The 23,276-nt window shown below is 41.3% G+C and overlaps 10 protein-coding genes across 10 annotated transcripts; 5 read left to right on the top strand and 5 right to left on the bottom strand.

Moving 5' to 3' along the window:
• Window positions 1-169: 169 nt before the first annotated feature.
• OGAPODRAFT_15964 (uncharacterized protein) lies at window positions 170-2,540 on the top strand. The gene has a single exon (XM_018354082.1). The coding sequence runs from the start codon at window positions 536-538 to the stop codon at window positions 2,387-2,389; it is 1,854 nt and encodes a 617-aa protein (XP_018212742.1). The 5' UTR covers window positions 170-535; the 3' UTR covers window positions 2,390-2,540.
• Window positions 2,541-2,786: 246 nt separating this feature from the next.
• Window positions 2,787-4,171, top strand: OGAPODRAFT_15965 (uncharacterized protein). The gene has a single exon (XM_018354083.1). The coding sequence runs from the start codon at window positions 2,794-2,796 to the stop codon at window positions 4,048-4,050; it is 1,257 nt and encodes a 418-aa protein (XP_018212743.1). The 5' UTR covers window positions 2,787-2,793; the 3' UTR covers window positions 4,051-4,171.
• A 1,471-nt stretch (window positions 4,172-5,642) lies between these two features.
• OGAPODRAFT_75760 (uncharacterized protein) lies at window positions 5,643-7,308 on the bottom strand (the record flags this gene model as incomplete). The annotated part of the gene is made up of 1 exon (XM_018356076.1): window positions 5,643-7,308. Exon 1 carries the CDS (start codon window positions 6,618-6,620, stop codon window positions 5,643-5,645), a length of 978 nt encoding a protein of 325 aa, XP_018212744.1. The 5' UTR covers window positions 6,621-7,308.
• On the bottom strand, window positions 6,112-7,308 carry OGAPODRAFT_15966 (uncharacterized protein). Its single transcript, XM_018354084.1, has one exon. The coding sequence runs from the start codon at window positions 7,272-7,274 to the stop codon at window positions 6,786-6,788; it is 489 nt and encodes a 162-aa protein (XP_018212745.1). The 5' UTR covers window positions 7,275-7,308; the 3' UTR covers window positions 6,112-6,785.
• Window positions 7,309-8,078: 770 nt separating this feature from the next.
• On the top strand, window positions 8,079-9,236 carry OGAPODRAFT_12218 (uncharacterized protein; the record flags this gene model as incomplete). The annotated part of the gene is made up of 1 exon (XM_018353313.1): window positions 8,079-9,236. One exon carries the CDS (start codon window positions 8,079-8,081, stop codon window positions 9,234-9,236), a length of 1,158 nt encoding a protein of 385 aa, XP_018212746.1.
• Window positions 9,237-9,249: 13 nt separating this feature from the next.
• OGAPODRAFT_81921 (uncharacterized protein) lies at window positions 9,250-10,869 on the bottom strand (the record flags this gene model as incomplete). Its single annotated transcript, XM_018356577.1, has 2 exons — window positions 9,250-10,793; window positions 10,851-10,869. The coding sequence occupies 2 exons, from the start codon at window positions 10,867-10,869 to the stop codon at window positions 9,250-9,252; spliced, it is 1,563 nt and encodes a 520-aa protein (XP_018212747.1).
• A 268-nt stretch (window positions 10,870-11,137) lies between these two features.
• OGAPODRAFT_15967 (uncharacterized protein) lies at window positions 11,138-12,436 on the top strand (the record flags this gene model as incomplete). The annotated part of the gene is made up of 2 exons (XM_018354085.1): window positions 11,138-11,578; window positions 11,600-12,436. The coding sequence occupies 2 exons, from the start codon at window positions 11,138-11,140 to the stop codon at window positions 12,356-12,358; spliced, it is 1,200 nt and encodes a 399-aa protein (XP_018212748.1). The 3' UTR covers window positions 12,359-12,436.
• Window positions 12,437-12,773: 337 nt separating this feature from the next.
• On the bottom strand, window positions 12,774-16,068 carry OGAPODRAFT_15968 (uncharacterized protein). The gene has a single exon (XM_018354086.1). The coding sequence runs from the start codon at window positions 15,703-15,705 to the stop codon at window positions 13,405-13,407; it is 2,301 nt and encodes a 766-aa protein (XP_018212749.1). The 5' UTR covers window positions 15,706-16,068; the 3' UTR covers window positions 12,774-13,404.
• Window positions 16,069-16,338: 270 nt separating this feature from the next.
• OGAPODRAFT_81924 (uncharacterized protein) lies at window positions 16,339-19,835 on the bottom strand (the record flags this gene model as incomplete). The annotated part of the gene is made up of 2 exons (XM_018356578.1): window positions 16,339-17,915; window positions 17,947-19,835. 2 exons carry the CDS (start codon window positions 19,833-19,835, stop codon window positions 17,231-17,233), a joined length of 2,574 nt encoding a protein of 857 aa, XP_018212750.1. The 3' UTR covers window positions 16,339-17,230.
• A 598-nt stretch (window positions 19,836-20,433) lies between these two features.
• Window positions 20,434-22,232, top strand: OGAPODRAFT_15969 (uncharacterized protein). The gene has a single exon (XM_018354087.1). The coding sequence runs from the start codon at window positions 20,569-20,571 to the stop codon at window positions 22,204-22,206; it is 1,638 nt and encodes a 545-aa protein (XP_018212751.1). The 5' UTR covers window positions 20,434-20,568; the 3' UTR covers window positions 22,207-22,232.
• The last annotated feature ends 1,044 nt before the right edge of the window (window positions 22,233-23,276 follow it).

A 23,276-nucleotide genomic window follows, 5' to 3' on the forward strand; every position in this document is an offset into this window, starting at 1 on the left:
ATAGTATCCCCACTATATATATGCCCTACTGTCAGGAATGGAATATAGTTGGTGCAAGGTGTCGCTCATTAAATTTCCAGCCCTTAATGTATGGAGAAGTTTTTCGCTTACGTAGCCACATATTGTGGGGTAAAGAAAATTTCCGGGGAATCTGATCTTTTAGCTCTGGGAAAAAGATCGGGTTTGGAGGCATATCAACGAAAAATGAACATTCACGAGGTAGTTCTTTGAAGACAATGAAAATAACCGTAAACGGTTGTCAAAATCATGCGATGTTTGCCGGGAAAAGAAGCTCAAATGCGATTCGCAAAAAGTATGTTCGCATTGTCGAAGTCATGGATTTGAGTGTGTATATTCTTACGTCAAAAAACCGGGTCTTAAACCTGGTTATGGAAAAGAGCTACTAAAGAGGATATCTTCTTTGGAGGAAGAAAGCCAAACATTTCATAAGAAGTTCAAAATTATCGAATCGGCGCTCGAAAGCCTGCAAGGTGGCAATTCTACAAATCATGTGGGGCATAGTTTGGTAAACTTGATGAGTTCAGATTCTCTTCAAGCTAGTGTGACATCTGTGGACGCTGCTTTAAGCCAATCCCAAACAACTATGAGCTCACAGATGCCTAAACACCAACACATGGACCGTAACATCAGGTTTCTCAGCAATGGGTTACCAGGACCTGGAACACTTAAACAACTCGTTGATATATTCTTTGCCAAAGTATATCCCAGCTTTCCTATTATTCATCCACGAGAAGCAAGAAGAAGTGTACAGCAATATATTCGTGCCATTGAAGCTTCAAATGCCACTCAAGATTTGTCGGTTGACAAACCACCATTGATTATCTACGGGATTGTTCTAAATTCAATGCAATACATACAAGAAAGCAAGAATGTTTCCATGACCAAAGATGAAGTTGAACAATTGATTCTCACGTGTAAACAGAAGATCATTCTCGAATGTTACTCTATATCTTCAATTGTTCAACTTCAAACGATAGCATTGATGGCTTATTATTCATTTGGAAATTCTTTTGTTCCAGAATCGTCTTCAATTATTGGCATGTCTGCCACTGGGATGATCCACTTGAATATTTCGGTTACCAACGATGCGAATTCTCGATCTACATCTTCAGATACTACAAAGGACTCTTTACCTTTTGTTATTCGACCAAAAAGAGCCAAAATTTTGAAAGACCCTGTCACTGTCAATGAGAAGGAGGTAAGGATTCGGCTAGGGTGGGGTATCGTTGTTCTTGATCTTCTGAATTCATTCTCTTCAGGCACGCCATTGTGTGTGCCCGAGTCAGAAGAAAAGCTCTCTAGGCCTCTGGGAACCAAGTTGTGGAGTCAAATTGATGATCCGAACTACAAGCCACTTCTTTTTGCCAAGAATGGCTCAGAAACTGAAACTTTTGATGCATTCAGTTACTTCACTGATGTAATACAGATGATGAGAAAGATGTATGCGTTTATATCTCACCCCCGAAATATAGCTGACAAGCAAAATGTTTGTGAGTGGTTTGTGCACTTTCATATGTTGGAAACCGAAATGATGGACTGGAAGAGCAATTTACCCTCTAAGTACGCTTCCCTGTTGGATTCAAGCACTTTGTGTACTGAACAAAATACCTTTGAAGAAATTGCAGGTCTTGCTCTTTTGCATTCTTCATACCACATAGCACTGATCAAGATGCACAGCGCATATGGATACCCGCATATTGAATCTTCCGCTTTCAAGCACTCAGAAAGCTCGCGACGAATATGTCTTGAATCAGTGGAAAGAGTAGCACTATTGGCTCAAAATATCATGGAGCAAGAAAAGAAGAACGGTGAGAAAATGCTTGAAAACTTAGGACCACACTATTCTTTTTGTATATGGGTTTGCGCTAGAGTCTTGATAGCAGACAGCATTTTTAACCAGGCTGCAAAAAGCCAGTCAGATCGGGAGAACCTCAACTTGAAACTAAAGTTGTTTTCCGGAATACTATTCGCAATCGGGAAGCATTGGCAGGGAGCTCAAAAATACTATAGGATTTTGAGGCAGCTACAAAGCTTCGGCTTTGATACTCTCCCTGCACCTACAAACACGGACTATCCAGAAGGAAATGAGTATGAAATACCTCCGTCACAGGCCATTGCTGACATGAGGATCAATGCACATCTACTTTCTCTCATTTTGAACAAATCTTTAACGAAAGATTCTCAAAACCGGAAGCTGCACGATAGCCAAAATTCAATAATAGATAAAAACGGCTTTTTAGCTTCGACGCAGTCAAGGTCAAACAGAACCCAAGAGGAGAGTATGCTTCTGGACGCTTTCCAATTTGACACGAGCTCTTTTGCATTTGAAGACTTACTTGGATACCTGACTCAAAATAATATTGCATAGGAGCCTCTTCAATAGTCAATAGCCCATTATCAACACCAATTATATCTGTGCAACCAGCGAGCTGAAGGGGGCACACGAACAGAAACTATTAGAACTATTTACAGATTATGTAACTGTACTGGAATAAGTGTCCCACCCTGCAGACTCTTTATTTTTTATCGACAGCTTTATTGACCCGAACGTATTGATAAAAAGTTCCAAAATTGGATAGTGGGGTTAGGTTTCCCCATAATTTTTTCGGAGCATTCTTTAAATCCTTTTCCGGGTGCAATCATTTTCAAGTACCAGAAATAGTTCCTAACTGGTGACCATGAAACAATCAATTTTGCATTTCTGAAAACAACTCAATAACTATATAACAGCTTAAATTTCCGTATCACTAGTCCTAGATTACAAGCATTAAAATGACTGCCGCAGAATTTCCTCGTATCAAGAAAATAACCACTTATCTTACAGAAGGAAAGGGAATAGGTGGTGACTACCATAATGTTGAAAAAGGACACTGGCTGGTGGACAACTATATTGCCAATCCAATGTCCAAGTTCCCTGAATACAAGGCTTCTCGTACCAGCTGGGGAATCAACGTTCTTGGCTCGTTTTGCGTGGAAATTGAGTCCACTGACGGTTCCAAAGGATTTGCAACTGGATTTGGAGGACCAATTGCATGCTGGTTAGTTCATAATCATTTTGAGAGATTTATTATTGGAGAGGACCCCAGAAATTACAATTTGATCTGGGATAAATTATTTAGAGCTTCCATGTTTTATGGAAGAAAAGGTATCACCTTGGCTGTCATTTCCGTTGTTGACCTTGCAATTTGGGATCTCCTGGGTAAGATCAGAAATGAGCCGGTCTACAAGATGATTGGTGGTGCAACCCGCGACAGAATTGACTTTTACTGTACCAGATGTAATCCAAAAGCGGCAAAGGAGATGGGATTCTGGGGAGGAAAGGTCGCACTACCATACGGACCTGATGATGGATTTCCAGGACTTAGGAAGAATGTGGAGTTTTTGAGAAATCATCGTAAGGCAGTGGGACCAGATTTCCCGCTTATGGTTGATTGTTACATGTCGTTAAATGTGTCCTATGTTATAGATCTTGTCAAAGCTACCCAAGACTTGAATATCAACTGGTGGGAAGAGACCCTTCATCCTGATGACTTTGATGGTTATGCTTTGCTTAAGCGGGCCTTCCCAACAATGAAATTCACCACCGGAGAACATGAATATTCCAAGTATGGATTTAGAAAATTGATCGAAGGAAGAAATGTGGATATTTTGCAGCCAGATGTTATGTGGGTTGGAGGAATGACTGAGCTTCTAAAGATTGCTGCACAAGCTGCTGCTTATGATATTCCGGTTGTGCCACATGCTTCAGGTTCCTACTCATACCACTTTGTTGCTTCTCAATCAAACACACCTTTCCAGGAGTACCTAGCCAACTCGCCAGACTCAAGTTCTGTGCTACCAGTTTTTGGCTCTTTGTTCACAGATGAGACTGTCCCAACCAAAGGATTTTTGAACATCTCCCAGCTTGATAAACCAGGATTCGGTCTCACTGTGAATCCTAAAGTGAAGCTCATTGATGCTCGCTATATCCTTTCCCCATCCCCTGAACGTCCTTTGAAGATTGAGTCCGTTGATGGAAATGAAGCTTAGCTCTTCTCGTTAAGTAACTATATCATATCCTCCTGTGTCATTGTATATTGGTAACCATAGAGGGTTTCTCAATTTCAAGACTTTAAGGTTAATGAATTGTCTATATTTTAGCAAAATAAAAAAGCACTATTTTTAAATTTGGATCAACGACCTGTTAAAGGTGAGATATTTCAAAACCGAGACCTAGTCTGTTGGCGTCGGGTAGTGTTGGTTAATCAGTAATTGAGCCTTCAATAATATCACTGAACTCATTCAGAGGACAAGAGTAGCCCGGCCCGGTTGTGCAATCCGGAACCGGGAAAACTTGGTCGTTTAGAAAAAGTCTCACATATGTCATTATTTTGACTTGTTGCATTATAGCAAGTTAACCTCTCTGTAATCAGCCATAGGAACAATTTCCGAAGACTTGAAGGATCTTCTAAATTCGACTCCATCAAGAGGCAATTCTTCCTCATGATCATACAGTCCTGGAGCCGTCAAATATCTCAGCAAGTCATTGTCATGCGAAAAAGAAAAGAACAAAGTTCCAACTGAATCTTGACCAAGAGTAGTAGTAAGATAGATCCTTGTCATATCCAAGACCAATCAGAGACTCCATAGATAAAGCTTTACAAAACTTTGAGGTACCAGTAACATCTAGTTCAAAAACACAGCAGCCAGCCATAGAGTAAACATCTTCTGCTGTAATATTCAGGCCTGGAGATAACTTGTTCAGCCTAGCAGCCTCAGTCTCTTTATATGTAAGGGTCACATTATCAAGAATGCTATCGGAATAATCTCCATCAAAATTGACACATGCTTTGGTATTGGTGAATGAGTTTGTGCCTTGTTTGGCCGTTTCTGGAAGAACAACCACGTGAATAATTTAAAGCTAATTTTTTGAAGTTTTTGTGTCAACCTCTTAAAGTCTAGGAGAAAGATCGTGTTGTAAAATTATAAAGCAGTTGCTAAATGAACCTGAAAGTTCAAAATTCATTTCTAGAAGCTCACAATGAGTAATAAAAAGTCTTGATTTCCAGTTTTCATTACTGAATCTTTCAGCTTTGCGCTGAAAAACATGCTACCAAAATTAGTTAATAATTTAATATGCATACTGCCCCAGAAATAAATTTGTGAGGGTCTACAAGTTTATTGTTCGATAATAAAGAACAAAAACAGGTTGTGTGGCAGCAGGTGAATATATATATTTTAGTGTCTTTATAAACAAACTACTTGAATACGACTATCAATTGAAAGCGAAGTTGAAGGCCCGGCACGTAAAAGAGGATAGCATAAATTATTAGTATGAATATCGCTTGCAGCACCATTTACTCTGCTTGATATCGCATAGCAAATAATAAAAATCGCAAGAAATCAAAAGATAGTAATTGATTATGAGCTCTTCCAAGCTTCACTCAGGGTCAATTTGATAAAATCGTGCATCCTGAAATACGATAATCTGGAGAAGTGCATTTTCCAGTTTAAAAAGATTTTCAAGTGTAAAGTACAACACTGGCATAAGAGTACATGATGAAGGTTGGACCGAAAAACTTATGTTTCAGGAGTGGTAATACATTAGTGCTGAACGTCGCATAATTTCCTATGTATTTGGTTCAACGGTATTCATCTCCACAGTCTCCAAGGAGTTCAATCAGGTGAGAGGCTCGACTTTTCTCCAGAATAGAGTCAATGCAACCCATTTCCTCTGTGCTTATATCCCAAGTATAGTCATCAATAATAATGTTTTCCAGTGAGTGATCTTTGACGCCCAATCTTGTTCCGATTATGATCGATCCGACAAAAGAATGCTTTAAGACCCAACGTGCCGCAACAATTGAAATACTAAGGTCGTCTCTCTTAGCTGAAATTTTTTTAAGAGCAGCTAGAAGTTCCTGGAAGAGATCCCACCCACCCCAGTTTTCAATCATGTCAAAGTATTTGCGTTGACTAGGAGTAATGGAATCATCTCCATAAATATCTGGCTCCTCTTTGCCCAACCATTTATCAGACAATAATCCACCACAAAGAGTGCCATATGCAAGCAATTTAATGTCATTTTCATCACAGAACTTTCCCATTTTCAGCCTAGGGCGAATATCAATTAAACTAAACTGAACTTGGTTTGTGTATACTTTGATGCCGGACTCAACAACCTTTTTCATCAACAATGTGTCAAAGTTGCAAAGACCCAATTTGCATCTTTTGTCTTCAACTATCAGCTTACAAATTTCTAGCATTGGTTTTTCTGCGTCTTTATTTTGCCAATAGAATTGAAGGAGATCAACACCACCCGTCCTTCGTATACGAGTGTCAATTTCTTTTTTGACATTTTCGGGACTAACCTCAAATTCGTTATCGAACACACACCATTTGGTGGCACAAAAAGTGTGACTAGAAGTTTGACGTAGCTCTGAAAAGATCAACTCCGCATCACCGTAATGATCAGCCATGTCAAAGGCCCAGAATTTATTTTCAAGAAGTTGTTTAAAATGCTTCTTCATCTTTGATTTCGGAGCTGACCCCCATGCTGGAGATGATAGTTGCCATAAACCATTAAAAACTCTCGGAACAGTCTGACCATTCAATTCCATGACCAACTACTTTGATTTGAGGTACTCCAACTTTTGCTTTTGATTTATATGTGCAAAAGTATCCATTTCACAATATCTATTCCGAGTAGATCGGAATCTTTTGCCTTAAATCTATACCGAGAAAAAAAGTTATCCGAATATTGTCCCGAAAAGACAGGTTTGTATTTAATCGTGTGCTGCACAGTAGTCCACTAACACCTTTTCACCCCGATCAAATGGAAATTCACACTCACTGTTCTTTTCCTCAAAGGTCGATTTGCACACTTTCAGAACAGCTAATAACTTATCAGCCACAGAATAGACATCATCTTGTTGGTCACCCATTTCCTTCAATCCAGTAACAGTCTGTACTATGTCGCCGTCAATAATCGCAAGCTTATCAACTATGATTTCTCCAGTCTCAGTCTCCTCATCATAGGTTATGCCACAAACCTGCTCAACAATGTTGTGAAGTTTGTCAAGAGCCACGGGGGCGAGACCAATGCCAATTAAGCCTCTTATCCTTTTTTCGTATTTTTCAAAAGCATCTTCTTTCAGCTGATATTCAGAGCTTCCCACTTTTTTTTCAAAAAGAGAAACAGACTCCATGTCTTTGAAACCTTTGAGTCGCTTGGTAGCTTCGAGTTTGAACGTCTCGGTGAGGGATGGGTGCATTGATAGAATGTTTCTGAGAATCGCCTGCAGATCCTCCTTCTCTAAGTTCCTGATGGTACTATCCACCATCATATTGACATGTTTTCTAGCTTGTGGTGTGACTGATGACATTTTCAGGATGACAAAAAAAACTATGTTCCACAATCTCTCTTTATTCAGCCAGGTACAGCTACGAATTCGGGATAACGATACCGAAATTAAAAAATCGATAGGCAAACCTATTATTTTTTTCGTAAATTTTGGCATCATATACCTACCATGAGACTAGCATGGGCTTGTTCTAGATGCCGATCCAAAAAGATTAAGTGTGTCCATGAAGGACAATCCCCTTGTTTGTCATGTAAGAAGAAGGGTTTACAACTGGCGTGCAGGCTAACAAGTACTAAGGAATTTCGAGTCGTCAAACAATTGACTGGACATCATGCAGTAACAGAAAGAAACTCATTGAAAACTAGCCACACATTTGAGATGCAAGAAAAACAGATATCATGCGTGTATTTTCACCATCCTGAACTCTTGTTTCTCAAAATCCCAAAAATTGACCAACTTCTTCATCCTGGCGTTAAAGAGGCCCTATTCTTATTGTCATGTAAATATACGGGTGCTGAGATAGACTCTATTGCTCTCAGTCAATTGGAAGCAAAAGTTCTTGAACTAGCAAACAGCAAATCGGATTACCTATCATGTCTTCAATTATCATTAATTTTGATTCTCATATTTTGGCAGTTAGGTAGCACTAGAAAAGCTTGGTTTATTGAAGGGATAGCATCACGCATCTCATACTACTTGGTGAAAAATAAAGAAATGGCGGCTATTTCAGGAACTACAGAAAAAGAAGTGTTCACTCGTGCAATTTGGTCGCATAGGTTCCTATCAAATTCATTGAAAGATAAATCAGGGGTTTCTTTGCATGCTCAATTACAAGATTTTCAATTACCGTTAGAGGATATTGATATGCTATTTGAGTCAGGTAGTAAGTCACCAGTTACTTTAAAAACCTTGAGCGTTGATGTGCAATCAAATATTTATTCTTTATTGATTTTCAGTGGGGAATTATGGTTAGAGAGTTCATTTTGGATTTTGCAAGGCGGAAGACGGACGTACTTAAAAGTTCCTTGGGACGAAGAGAGCGAATGGAATATGTTGACGAAAAAAATATCATCTTTTAATGATAATTTAGGACCGAGAGAAACGCTCAGCGACTCCAATATATTAGGATATGCTTCTTTGGGACTAGGATCTTGTTATTGTCTTATGCATTTATTCCTATCAATGGCTAAACTAATGCTTCATCGAGATTATATTCCTTTTATTCCCAGCAGATCTTCCGTTCCATCTGGTCCTTTGGATCCACCAAAAATATGCGACAGTGCTCCATATTTGTGGTGGCGAAATTCCGCTCGTGTTGTTTTCGATAGTGCAAGGAGTATAGCGACAATTTTACACTCGTTGAAAGCTGAAGATTACTGCTGCAATCCATTTTACGGATTTTCAGCTTTTACTGCGGCTGGTATGTTATCATATCTTCACTACTTCCCAAACTACGATCCTGAATTTTGTGACTCCAAAGTATATTACGATTATTGTTTAGACTATCTTTCATCTTATGCCGATAAATGGGAAATAGGAAAATCTTATCATAAATGGGCGTTAGAGATCTCAACCATTTATAAGTTTGCATGCCGCAAAAGCAACAGGCTTACTGTGTCAGAGGTGCAATCTCTGAGAGATAAATACATTGATATGTCAACCATATCAGATCCCATTGAATCTTCCGATCTTTTGAACATTCAACAACTAATACATTCGAATGATCAGAGTACAGAGCTGCCCCAGGATTCGTTTGCCACAAAATCACAGTCACTTTTTAGTCTAGAGTATGCAGAATCCAGTAGCTCATTGGACTTTGATTACTGGAGCTCACTTCCTTCCATGAACATGTTTGGCACTTCACCATTATAAATAAACAGCTGAATTATATAATGAATCCCACAATTTTCCTCCAGAGCGGTCTGTTGGACTCTGCAAGTTTTAGCTCCAGAATTCGTTCCTTTTCGTTCCTAACCATATAGATCTCTGAAAGGTCCAGCTCTTCCAACGGAAGTAACTTGCTTTTCATTGTGATCTTGAAGAATATGCAAAGGAAGGCAAATATGGGTAAGTTGATGTAACAGGTGATCAATCCAGAAACGCTAAAATAACCATGGACAAAGATGTCAAATCCAGAGAACAAAAGTACAAGGATGACAAATATCATCGAACTCCAAGCAACATATGGCTGAAAAGGAGATTTGAAAACCAGCTCGTCTCTTGAAATGTTTTGCTTTTTCATGGCATAAAAGCATCTCAAAAAGGAAACGCAGACTACGACCCAGCCCACAAGTCCAGCAAGGGTCGTAATATTCACAAACCAGACAAAAACTTCAAATGCATCTGTGCTGACACACATATAAACAAGAGGTGTCATACTTGCGGAAAGAAGAACTGCAAAGTAAGGAACACCAAACCTGTTACACTTCAAAATGAATTTGGGGGCTTGTCCGTCTAAAGCCATGCCATATAGCGTACGCGAAGCAATGAAGAGACAGGCAGATCCCGACGAAAGAGCTGAGGTCATAACAACAGCATTAACAATAGAAGGTAGTACCTTGACACCAGCATCCTCAAAAGCAATAACAAAAGGTGAAGATGCGGCTGTACCCGTCCCTGATGTGATTTCTGTATTATCTGAAGAAACGAGAAGTCCAATCACAAAGATGGTAGCAATGTAAAAAAACAGGATTCGGAAAACTAACTTTTTCATGGCCTTTGATATTTGGTGTCTGGCATCTAAAGTTTCCGAGGAAGCGATAAAAACCACTTGAATATTTCCATAGGCGTAGGCCGCCTGAATTAATGTACTCCACCATGCCAAAAAATTTCCTGATGATCCTTGCAAAATGTAGGACTTGAATGGACCAGGATGATGCCAGTATCTAAATCCGATAGATTGATGATCTGGGCCACCGCCACAAGTCAATACAATTCCGCCAATTATCATCCCAACTATAAGAAATATCTTCAGCATCCCAAAAATCACTTCGCTTTCTCCATAGAATTTAACTGACACCATATTAATTGAGATGACAAAAACGATGAATATGGAAATGAATATTGCAAGATTCAGATCAGTCCAGTACTGACAAACTGTTGCGGCAGCTGAAAGCTCTGCAGGGGCGGATATTGACATCGTATACCAAAAGTTCCAACCTGTTGCAGCTCCTACTGCAGGCTCAATGTACTTAGAAGCGTGTCTCACAAATGCACCTGTAGTAGGATACAAAGCAGCAGTTTCACCACTCGTGTATGCAATTCCCAATGTAAATATCCCCATCACCATATAACTGAGAAGCGCACCTAGGGGTCCTGATGTAGCCAAAACATTTCCTGATGATAAAAACAATCCAGTACCAATCATTCCACAGAGTGCAATGAGCTGGATGTGTCGCTCCTTAAGCTGTTTCTTCAAATGCGACCCATCTTCACGATCAGTACATGGTGTCCCGTCCTCAATGGACTGAGTAGAGTGAAATATACGATCTTGTTTTGTGTCCATAGTCCTCGGGTTACAGGGAATAAAAGATGAAAAGTATCACAAGCTTCTTATCGGTGGCATCTAGTGTATATATACCCTTTATAGCAATTATATGGGCTCATCTTCAATTCAAATGATTTTAACTGATAGCCAAAAAATGAGTCGAAAAAAGAAAATTAGCGGGAAATCCGAAGATCGGGAAAAAGATATCGGTATCAAACATCGGAATAGTATACCGACTGATTTATATTCAGATAAAAAGCCCGCTTTCCAGACTAACAAACTAATAATGAGTCTGAAAAGCAAATATCTAATTCCTTCAAAAAGCGACACAGGTGGAACTGGTAACGAAAGCTGCGTTTACCTGTGTGCTAACTCCATTGGCCTCCAGCCAAGGTCTCTGAAAAAAGCCCTCGACGTCGAACTTGGCATATGGGCCACAAAAGGATCTTTGGGACACAGCACTCATTACATTCGTAATGGGTGGGTTTCGTTGGACGAAGAAGTCTCTCACTATCTTGCACTAATTGTTGGTGCGTCTGATTATCGAAGTGTGGCAGCTATGAATTCCCTAACTACAAATATACACATGATGCTGAGTTCCTTCTATCAACCCACAGAAAACAGATTTGTCGTTCTGATGGAGGAAAATCCATTTCCTTCGGATTATTTTGCAATAAAATCGTTCATTACGTCAAAGGGGCTTAATCCTGAAAACACCATAAAGTTTGTATGTCCTCGGGATCAGGAGAAAACCATTCGAACAGAAGACATTGCATTAATGATAGAAAAGTACAAACCGGCTATAATATGGCTACCAGGAGTGCATTCTTATACAGGACAGACATTTGACATGAAAACTATTACTAAGTTGGGACATGACTCAGGAGCAATTGTTGGCTGGGATTTAGCGCATGCGGTTGGTAACCTTCAATTAAAGCTTGATGATTGGGGAGTGGACTTTGCATGTTGGTGTAGCTACAAGTACTTAGGAGCAGGTCCAGGTGGAATTGGAGGAGTGTACGTCCATCCGCAGCACTGGGAGCTAAATTACCTTAAGGGGTGGTGGGGACAGAAGCTGGAATCGAGAATGAGGTTATCATATGAAGATAACTTTCGGCAAGGGGCTTTGGCTCTGCACGTTTCTAATCCTAGCGTGCTAGACAATGTCTGTCTTCTTGAGTCATTAAAAATGATTCAAGAATATGGCGGTATGGAAGCCGTTCGGAAGGAGTCCATACGACTAACTAGCCTGCTTGAAAGGGGACTCAAAACTATACCTTCTGGTATCAATATAATCACCCCGAGTGACCCGGAATCACGAGGCGCACAGATAACCATAGAATTTGACTCATCGGAGACTTTCAAGAACGCAGTTAAGAGACTTGAAATTGAAGGGGTTGTGATTGATAAGCGTGATAAAGCAATTCGTGTAGCACCCTTCCCATTGTACAATGATGATGATGATATTGACGCGTTTGTTAGCGTTCTGAGAAAGTCGTTAAGTTAATTTATACATATTTGAGAATTTTGATACAACTAAGTTTTGTCACCCAGAACAACCACACGACACGAATCAGTCAGCATGCAAAATCACAGAGTATCTTCTAATCAAGTTTGTGAATTTTGTAAGGTTTTGGCTCATATGTGACTTTCCAGCTTTGGGGCATAATACATATAGCTGAGATTCTTTGTACTGTGACATGTTCCACCAACAGTGCAACATAATGAATTGAAGAGCAAACAAGCTTTTGGAGGTCTCTAGATAGTATTAGCATGACAGCAGACATATTTTTATGTTTGTTGGTATCTAGCATTATGGCAAACTAGCTATAGAAGTTGTTCATACATATATTATTGGCAGTGAATTTTCGATGTTACCTATCAAAAATGTTCTAGGATTGATATTTTTGTAAATGTGGTAAAATTTTATCAAGACGACGTGTTTTTTATATACTGCACGGAGCACTTGTAAGGAGGGCTTTGAAATAGAGACCAAACCTTACAAAACTTGCATCAGCAAAGAAGACCTCAGATAAGTCAGTTGCACGAAATGTTTTTCTCAAGTTCGTTTTCTGGACTTAATTCGATATTGTCTGTTCAGCGTGGAGAAAATCAAGCAAGTGCAATTTTTTTTATCTCCAAGGGGAACGGACTTTCTATATGAGGTAATAATATAGATAAGCCGAGAGACATTTAGGTAAGATTGCAGATTGCAGGTGTTTTTACGAGTCAAACTATAGAAATAGTTTGTGGCCTTGCCTTGAAGTTCAAATATCCGACAACCCAAATCAATGTACTAGTTGACCAACCTCTATGTGACACGAGGAAGTCTATAAGTTCTCAAATTACTTTTTCCTTGGCATGACAGAAATATGAAATTCCAACTTGCCTTTTTTTTGGTTTTTCTTCCTAGTCAAATTGTTTGCTGCTCGGGAACATCACTTTGGTTTGTACCAAACTCAAGAGTACTAGTCTTTCAGCTAGTGTCAGAACAACAAGTACATTTTAAAAACAAAACATGTATCATCTTTGAAAGATATATTGTAAAGTAGATCACAGACCGCTCCAGTAAGTCGATTCCTGAATTTCAAACGAACTAGTTAAGAAAGTTTTCGAGTTTGAAGCATTTCCGACAAGTACGCCATAAGTTCCTTTTTCAATCAACCACTTCTTGCGCTCTCCATCAAAGTACGAGCATCCATATTTCACCGGAACCTGGATCTCGACACGAGTAGCTTCATTAGATTCAAGGAACACTTTATTGAAGCCCTTAAGCTCCTTCAAAGGACGCTCTTCCGTTGTTTCACTTGGCGGAGTGATGTAAAGCTGGATGACTTCGCCACCTGCAATTGTACCTGTGTTTTTCACCTCCACAGATGCGAGAATAGTGTCGACGTTAACTCTCACTGACAAGGAAGAAAAAGCAAAAGTGGTGTAGGAAAGACCAAATCCAAATGCAAACAAGGGATCTACTCCACATTTCTCATAATATCTGTATCCAACGAAAGTATCCTCACCATAAACAACCTTTCCCTTGTTGGATTTGAAGGTAAGGTATGCAGGATTATCTTGGCATCGTTTAGGGAATGTTAAACTCAATTTACCGGACGGGTTAACATCACCAAAGATAACATCAGCAATTGCATTTCCACTCTCACTTCCATTGAACCATCCCTGAATTATAGCCGGAACCTCATCGACCCATGGCATCGTGACTGGGGTACCGGAAAGATTGACTACCACCACATTATTGTTGACTTTAAGGACTTCTTGGATGAGCTCATCCTGGCTACCAGGAAGGTCCATAACTGGTCTATCGTATCCCTCACTCTCCCAATCTGATGATGTTCCAACACAGAGAACAACTTTATCAGTTTGTGATGCAACTTCAACAGCCTTTTTGATCCTATCCTTATCCGACTCGACCTTCATGGCGGACACATAGAGCGCTCCTCCTCCGTTAGATGCAACTAGATCAGTGGTCTCCAAAGTGAACGTTGGACCCGAACCAAACTCAATCTTGTATTTGAAAGACTCTCCCTTGTTCATATCAAATCTCTTGGTTTTGGGGGCGGTAGAGGCACCCAGGGCTGCAAATCCAAGGACTTGATTATTTTTGTCATCAATCTCCAATTTACCGTTAATGAAAAATTGTGCGGTTCCAAGACAACTAACGCTTATCTCGTAGGTGCCAGTCTCTTTGGCGGTAAATTCGCCCTCAATATCCATATAGAACAAGTTGTTGTCTAGTTTGTCGTTTTTGTAATCAAATAACATCAATCTCGTAGAATTCAATGCAAACTCATCAACAATGAGACGGTCAGACGATTCAGCAGGAAGGTTGTAAACCTTGCAATAAACCCCTTCGGAACCGTTGAAGGTAGATAAGGTGCCCAGATCGAGCAGGTTTTTCTCAATTGAGCAACCATCAGCATAGAGTGGGGGCTCTGTAAGTTTATCAGCAATACCATCAAAAATGTTTGTAGCATAATAAGGATTCATCGAAGCAGAGCCCCCACCAAAGATTCTAGGAACTTTAGCGTTAGGGCCAATCACAGCAATCTTATCCGTCTTTTTCAAAGGCAAAAATGAATCCTTATTCTTCAGCAACACGATAGCTTCTGAGGCTAGCCTTTTGAGCAAAGCAGAGGTCTCAGGAACATTATTCTTAGAATCTTCAGGAGCATTTTCAGGAATGCCGCTTTGCATAGAAAACTTCACCAAGTTCAGCACGTTTCTAACTCTTTCATCAATCACGTCTATACTGATCTCTCTGGCATTGATAGCGTGTAACACTGCATCCATTTTTCTCATGATTGGAACGCCGGGACACTCCAGGTCCAAACCTGCATCAATAGAATTTTTGATCGAGTAGACACCAAACCAGTCGGACATAACCAAACCATTCCAACCCCATTCCTCTCGCAGCACACCAGTGAGCAGCTTTTTGGATTGTGAAACGTGCTCTCCGTTAACTTTGTTGTACGAGCTCATCACACATTTGGGCTGTGAGTATTTGACGGCCAATTGAAAGGGCATCAGGTAAATCTCCCTAAGAGCTCTCTCCGAAACAATTGCGTCAACAGAATTCCTTTCATCCTCCAAATCGTTACAAACATAATGCTTGATTGTGGCTCCAATTCCTTTACTTTGAATGCCATTGATTAAACTTGCAGAGCAGAGACCCGAAAGAAACGGATCTTCACTGAAAGACTCGAAGCCTCTTCCACCTAGCGGTCCTCTTTGAATGTTACAAGTTGGACCCAGTATGACATGAGCGCCTTTGTGTTTTGCCTCAGTAGCCATCATGCTTCCTACCTTCTTCAGCAATTGTACATTGAATGTAGATCCCATGCCGGTACCTGACGTGAAGCAAGCAGAGGGCTCAGATTTGAAAAACTTGGTACCTCTGACACCATTAGGGCCATCACTGAGTCGTATGAAAGGAACATTCAGTCTCTTGATCTCTTGCGTATGCCAAAAGTCCTTCAGAGAAAGCAGCTGGGACCTTTTCCTTAGTGGTAAGTTGTTTGAGAACGTCTTCAACGTCGAAAGTGGACATTATAGGTAAGCTTTAGCTGTACTCAACGAAGTTTTCCTGGATTCTTTAGTGCTAGATTTTTCAGCTAGTCGAATCTTTGTCAATAATGGGTTACTGGGAGCTCAAGTTCTGGATACCAACTGCTAGTGGATGTATATAAAGCTTCGTTATCAAAAATTGGGTGATCCTAACCTTCGGGGGAATTATATTTTTACTTTTAATGCGCGGAGAAATAATTTACCGACTAGATCTACCCCACCCCCGGATTTTGCAAATGCAAGCCGCCAGATCCCAAAAAGTTTTCAGGTGATCTGATTGAAAATCCCGCACCCCATTTGTACTACCAAAACAAAAAAAGACAGTTTTCTCCGTCTCTCGGACCATTAATAAAATCCATCCAACTCTAGTAGAAGATGGTTTTTGGTCATTAAATTTATAACTGAGCAGGCATATACTGAGGGCAAATTGAAAAGCCTGATACTGAGCAGCACTTTCGTATGCCGGTTTGAGTAGCTACAAGATACATGAAAGTCAAATTCATCTTTGGTGATATTGATCAAAGCAATGCGTAAAGTATTGAAAATCATCTTCGTCACTGGTTTTCGAAAAATACTCTTTTACTCAGTCATGTAGTGATTCCTTCAATTTTCATATATTCTCATGTTAGCAACAGGAAGACAAGTCAAATATCCTATGTTTCATGCAACAAGTAACCTTCTCAGTGCTTTTTGAAGTTGATTCAGTATCTTGCGACCTACAGGGGGAAACTAAGAGTGAACTTGGCTTGAGACTCATTGGTGGTACTGCCAGAAATAGCTATCGATCTTCTTATATTGTATGTGATTCAACAGCCGCAAACGAAATGTCAGTCTGAGAGCGAAGGATTGCCTCGTTACTGAGCTTGATGATCGGCTCAAAAAAAGGAAATGATTTAGAATATTTGAGATCAAGCTGGGATGGAAATTATAGTGGTTCTCCTCTCATGATTAGCTGTTACACTCATTCGAGCGTTCAATACAGGATTACACTGGTTCGTGACGATCAACATGGTGAAAATTGTCACTGCGGGAGAGTGAAATTTCGATCTCGAAAAGCTTCACAAATCTTCCGCTGGAACGTATTTTCCTCCTCCAGAAACGCCGCTCGAACTTGACTAATCTCAGAAAGATGACAACGAGAATGGAACCTCGACTGCTATTGAGGACAGTTGACCAAGATGATTAAAGTACGCGGAAGTTCAAAGAACAACATCACTTAACAAGGAAAACTTATACAGAGTCTAATATTCTATAGGCCCTTTGCTCATCAACAGCATAAAAAGCTCCTACCTGAAACTTATCAAGCTGAGCACGTAAGAGACCACGATCCTGAGCCCACAGAATGAGTGGTTCCGTCAGGAAGTGTGATGTGGGCAGTTGAATTCAAGGGAACAGTCACATTGTAGACAAACTTACCAGCTTCTAATTTCCATTCAGACTTGATCAAGCCACTAGGCGATTTGTGGAAAGTCTCACAATAGCTGATGTTAGATCCAGGCATAGGCCTAAGGTAAAACTCTCGCCAGCCTGGTTCCTTCAGTTTTAGACCACCCATTCTTTCATGCATCCAGTTAGCAATTGAACCCAAGGCGTAATGATTGAAAGAGGTCATTTCACCAGGATTGATGTGCCCTGTAGGCAACATACTATCCCATCGTTCCCAGACTGTTGTTGCTCCCACAGAAACTGGATAGAGCCATGAAGGGCATTCTTTTTGTAGTATCATTTTGTAGGCGTCTTCTAGATGTCCTGTAATAGTCAAAGCTTCAGTGACAAATGGAGTTCCAGCAAATCCAGTACTGATTTTATAATCACTTTGCCTAACTAGTTCGGACAATTGGTTACCAGCGTAGGATATTTGATCATCATTTTTGTACAGGCCAAAACAGATAGCCAAAGCATATGCCGTTTGTGTGTTTGATGTGAGTTTCCCTGACGAGGAAATATAAGCCTCATTGAAATCAGAACGACATTTTGGAAGCCAGCTCAGCGTAATAAGCCGCATCTTTTTCCAACTTCAAGATCTCAGCAGTCTCCGAAGTCATCGTAAGTATTTTGAAAAGAAAAGCATCAGCAACCAGATAGGCATCCGTCAAAGCAAGAAGGGGGTTTTCTGGTGGTGCAGATGGATCCAGCCAATCTCCTAACTGCAACTCAATTTTATTCCACCTGACTTTTCCTTCAATTTTAGGTATGTAGTCAATCCATGAAACCATACTTTCGTATTGGGCTTGTAAAATATGCTTGTTTCCAGATGATCTGTAAAGCTCATAAGGTACAATAACCGAGGCATCCTGCCAAATAGCGGCTATCTTACCATTCCAAAATGTATCAAAAGCATGTATAATATCTGGGACCACAACAGCAGGAGCTCCACCTTTCTCTTTCTGTTCTAGTTTCAAATCCTTTAGCCAGCTTTGCAGGAACGAGTAACAATCACATAAGTAGAGTGCTGTTGGACAGAATATGGCAATGTCACCTGTCCAACCGAGACGTTCATCTCTTTGTGGGCAATCCATCGGTATGGCTAGGAAATTGCCTCTCATGCTATGGACAACATTCTGGTGGAGCCTGTTGAGCATTTTGTCCGAACACTCAAAACCACCAGTTGTCTCCATTAGATTTCCAATGACAACGAATTCAATATTGTTTGGGCTAAACTCTCCATACCAGTTGTCAATCTGACAGTATCTTGCTCCATGAAATGTAAATCTAGGAGCGTATGTCTCACCATCTATATCACCTTTGAAAGTGTACTGGTCTGTAGCTTTTGCCAGCCTCAGGGGACGAGTGCCGAGCTCCCCATTCTCCAAAACTTCAGCAAATCTTAAAGTAATAGTGTGCCCTTTTGGAGCTTTGGCATTATTGATCCGAGCGAAACCAACCGCATTTTGACCGAAATCAACAATCAACTTTTTTTTTGGTGTCTCGATAATATTGATTGGTGTCAGAGAGTCAATTTCACATATGTAACCAAAAGCTTGCGGCTCAATTGATTTGGAGCTGCATTGAATAATTTCAACTGGGTTCCACGATTTATCTTCAAAGGTCGGGAGAGACCATCCTGGAAACTCGCAAGTTGCATCATAAACCTCACCATTGTACAACTGTGCATCTTTAATGGGGCCATAATTTGATTTCCAAGCTTCATCAGAGAGAATCACAGCTTTCTCACCATTTTCGTATTCCACCTCTATCTCGATACTAATGGCTCTTCGGTCTCCGTAAATATTTCTGGCCCCACCGTCAAAACCAAGCATTCCACTATACCATCCAGACCCTACTCTAGCACCAATAGCATTAGTATGCGGTGCAAGCAAGTCTGTTATATCGTAGAATTGATGGAGCAAACGATGATCATAGCTTGTCCAACCAGGTGCTAAGTAGTCTTTTCCAACCTTCCTTCCATTGACTTCAATTTCGTAAACCCCCAAAGCTGTGCTATAGATCTTAGCAGACTTGATTTTGTTACCCGATAAATCGAAATTCTTCCTGAATAGTATTTCTGGTGAGACGTTTTCATCCTTGGGCTGCCCAACCATAGAAATAAATGGAGCCCTCCAGGAGTTATCCAGAATTCCAACTTGAGCGACTGCGGGCGCACTCCATTCAGAAAAAGAAGAAATATCAGATTTTGGTGCAACACGAATCGAAATAGCTATTACTTCTCTTGACTTCAAGTCTCTTCCTGGCCATTCCACAAACAGATTATTGTCAGAGCTGACAACATCGTAAGTGCTGCAAGGTTGGTCCCCGTATTTAATCTTGATTTGATAAGCACCTTGATACCAGTTCTTCTCGTTACCAAAAATCTCCCAGGAAATGACTGGTCTTTTAGTTGCGATTAACCCATTGGTTGGTCCGAGAGCGTTAGACTCTAGTCGAACTCCTCTAACCTCAACCATTATTCAATTAGCTAAGTACTCAAAGGAGTGTTTTGAATCTACTTGAAATAAGTGAGTACTGAGTAGCAGCTTTATAGTTAAAAATGGCGAAGTTGTGGGTTTCGAATTTTCATTTCGGACGAGTTTAATTCCGCTACTAAAAATTACGGGGTGGGGTACTAAGCCACTTTGACTTTAAAACATTGTCCCCCACATATTTGTCGAACCGATATTGATGTACATGGGGTGGACAGGGAAGTAACTATAAGGTTGTGCCCCACTTTGAAAGAGTAGAGGCTGATAAACGGTGCAATGATATTCCGACATATACGATGAAAATTAGGGTTACCCAGATTGCGGGGTCGTACTATTGTATTTTGACGAAAAGGCCGATAAAAAAAACAATGCATGTGGCGTTACAATTGAGGATTTATTGAAAAGCAGGATCTTTTGCATGAGATTCCTGCTAAATTCGGGTCTATAGTTCGTCCGACATTTTTGTCCCATTCCATTTTGGGCCAAAAAAAGTCACAGATTTCGGAATTTCAATATCGCGAGATGTACCCCACAAAAAATTTCCCCAGAATTTTTCTAGTTTCCATAGAAGTCGTCATATGGGCACTGATCTAAAACTGCAGGTTTATATAAAGATCTGGAAATCAGCTCAAGTGTAAGACATAACACAACTCTTGTGCCGAATTTTATAAGTTCAACTGAAGATTCAGAATCGTGGAATTCTATATTGAAGTGAAACATGTTTTTTAAGACTAAGGATAAGGAAGATCCGCAAGCAGCTATAAGCGAGGAAGAGTTTGACCACCTTATGCAGGTGGCGAGAGCTCAGCAAAAAGTGGAGCACGACCTTACCAGGTGGCAAGCAACCAAGGCTTACCCTTGGACGGTGTACTTCATGTTTGTTTGTGTGTGGTCGATGGTCCTCGTCGGCTATGAAAACCAAGCCGGCGGCATGGTTGTCAGCATTCCGGAATTCAGGAAAGATTTTGGCTTTGCTTATGAAGGAGACTATGTTTTAGAAGCCAAATGGCAATCTGCCATAACCGGTGCTCCTACTGGCGCTCTTGCAGTGGGCTTGATGTTAGGCTCATTTTTCGCTGATAAGGTGGGTAGAAGAAACACTTTGTTTTGTGCTGTCTTGCTCACCGTGCCATTCATTACACTGGAATACATCGCAACTTCCATTGAAGTGTTTTTTGTGGGAAAGTTTTTCAACAGCTTCTGTTTGGGAATGATCTCTTCTTGCTGTTCGGTTTATGTTTCTGAATGTGCACCTCTTGCATTAAGAGGATTCTTTGCCGCTACAATTGCCCTTGCTCTCTGTATTGGTCCATTTATCTGTGTTCTCATCAATAACACAACAAGTACTTACACTACACGAATGGCTTACAGAGGCATCTTCATTCCCCAATGGATTTTTTCCATTACTGCAATGGCTATGATTATGACTATTCCAGAATCAGCTTACTGGTTTCTCTCCAAAGGTAAACGTCAACAAGCTCTTAAGTCCTTAACAAAGATGTATCGAAAGGAAAGTGTTATACAAAAACAATATGCCATGATGTACGTGACCGTCATGGAGGCAAGCGAGATTTCCGCTAAAGCGGGCACTTATCTGGACTGCTTTAAGGCTAAGGACTTGCGTCGTACTCTGCTTGTGATCTTTGCCCTATTCATGCAGGCAATGAGTGGTGTTTCTTATGTCAGCAACTACTCAACCTATTACTATCAATACGCGGGATACGATACCCAAAAATCTTTCCAAATATCATGTGGTGCGCAGGCTCTATCTATTTCTGGGGTTATTAGTTCCTGGTTCATTATTGACCGGTTTGGTCGCCGACCTTTAATGATCGGGGGCATGATTGCCATAACCATCCTCAACCTGTTGATTGCCAGCACGGGTATTGACAAAAGTAATATACCGGCAATGAAAACATCTTCAGGATTTATGGCAATGTACAACTACGTGTACAACATTGCGTTGGGAGCGGTTCCTTACATTTTGGCGGCTGAGGTGTCGTCCGTTTTTTTGAGAGCAAAGACGTATGCGCTGGCAAACCTAACAAACAATGCTTTGCAATGCATGTGGCAGTTTGTGTTACCGTATATGTTTAACGCAAACGAGGCTAACATGGGATCAAAAATCAATTTCATATTTACATGGTGCTCATTCCTTTCGATATTTGTGTTCTACTTTTACCTTCCTGAAACTGCAGGGCGTTCCTTTGAAGAGATCGACGAGATGTTTGCTCTGAAGATTCCTGCGCGTCAATGGAAACACTGGCAAACAAAAAAACAAGAGGAGTCTGACCGGTACTTGAAGGAGCTGAAAATTGTCGAGTCTCACGATGAGGATCCGAAAACGATTGTGTAGGCAAGTTGACTAAACTTTAATGACAATAAAAGGTTCGATAAGATGTTCTACAGTAAACGGTTCGACAGGATGTTAAAGCATGCTTTGGTGGATACATAAACCCGTTTTGCTTGGAACTATGGTGCATAGCAGGCCGCCCGAGCCGGGTGGTTCCTGTGGGCGAGAAAAGGAGGAGGAGGAAGAGGAGGGTTGATCTGCAAGCGTAGCTCGTGGTGGCTCCCGTGACGTGTCTTCAGTATGAGAGCTGTGGATGTTTTGTGTCGGGTTCTTACCAAGTATTTGTGTGTACATGGAAAGGGAGATTGGGGACTCAAGAGAGAATTAGAGTAGTTTAGCATAAGTAAATTAGTTAAGGGGGGCACACTTAACCAGGGAGAAGGATGGAGATGTAGGTGGCGGGGTGGCGGGGTGGCGGGGTGGCGGGGTGGCGGGGTGGCGGGGTGGCGGGGTGGCGGGGTGGCGGGGTGGCGGGGTGGCGGGGTGGCGGGGTGGCGGGGTGGCGGGGTGGCGGGGTGGCGGGGTGGCGGGGTGGCCATCTGGCGGGATCCTCTGAAGGCGACTTGCCGGAATGCCAGCTTGAGTGATTGTATTGTCTCATCGAAACAGCTTGGCGAAATCAAGCTCGGTAGCTGTCACCTCTGTGAAGTTGGTATCCGCTCGCCCCTCCACACTACATACGCGGCCGGGAGCGTTCAGTCGTAAAGGCCTGCGGCGGCCCTGCTGGGCTGAGCTGACTCAACAGTAGAAGGCGTTGGGACTAACGGCGCAGCTTATCCCTTTGCGAAACCCGGACTGTGACAGGCTGCCATACATGAATCGGGCGAACGCGAACCCCCTTGCGGGCCCCCCGGGGGCGCAGACCAGTTTCCCCAGGATGGAGCAGATCATGCGGCCAAATTAGGGCCAATCCCCCGGCTGATAGACGCTTACAGTAGGGGCAAGCACCCAGGCGGCCAAGGGGCACCCAGAAACTGCCTATAAAAAGAATACCCCCCCGAACATCCCCATCAGGGCAGAAAGGTCCGTCCAGACGGAAACCACTTGTGTCGCGCACATATGCTCAAACTTAA

The sequence above is a fragment of the Ogataea polymorpha genome (assembly GCF_001664045.1).
Source record: "Ogataea polymorpha strain NCYC 495 leu1.1 chromosome Unknown OGAPOscaffold_2, whole genome shotgun sequence".
NCBI classification, from domain to species: Eukaryota; Fungi; Ascomycota; class Pichiomycetes; order Pichiales; family Pichiaceae; genus Ogataea; species Ogataea polymorpha.

Excerpts from the sequence above, each read along its gene's own strand:
- OGAPODRAFT_15968 (XM_018354086.1), bottom strand. The coding sequence starts at position 15,705 with ATGGGATCTACATTCAATGTACAATTGCTGAAGAAGGTAGGAAGCATG.
- OGAPODRAFT_15964 (XM_018354082.1), top strand. The coding sequence starts at position 536 with ATGAGTTCAGATTCTCTTCAAGCTAGTGTGACATCTGTGGACGCTGCT.
- OGAPODRAFT_15966 (XM_018354084.1), bottom strand. The coding sequence starts at position 7,274 with ATGCACCCATCCCTCACCGAGACGTTCAAACTCGAAGCTACCAAGCGA.
- OGAPODRAFT_15969 (XM_018354087.1), top strand. The coding sequence starts at position 20,569 with ATGTTTTTTAAGACTAAGGATAAGGAAGATCCGCAAGCAGCTATAAGC.
- OGAPODRAFT_15965 (XM_018354083.1), top strand. The coding sequence starts at position 2,794 with ATGACTGCCGCAGAATTTCCTCGTATCAAGAAAATAACCACTTATCTT.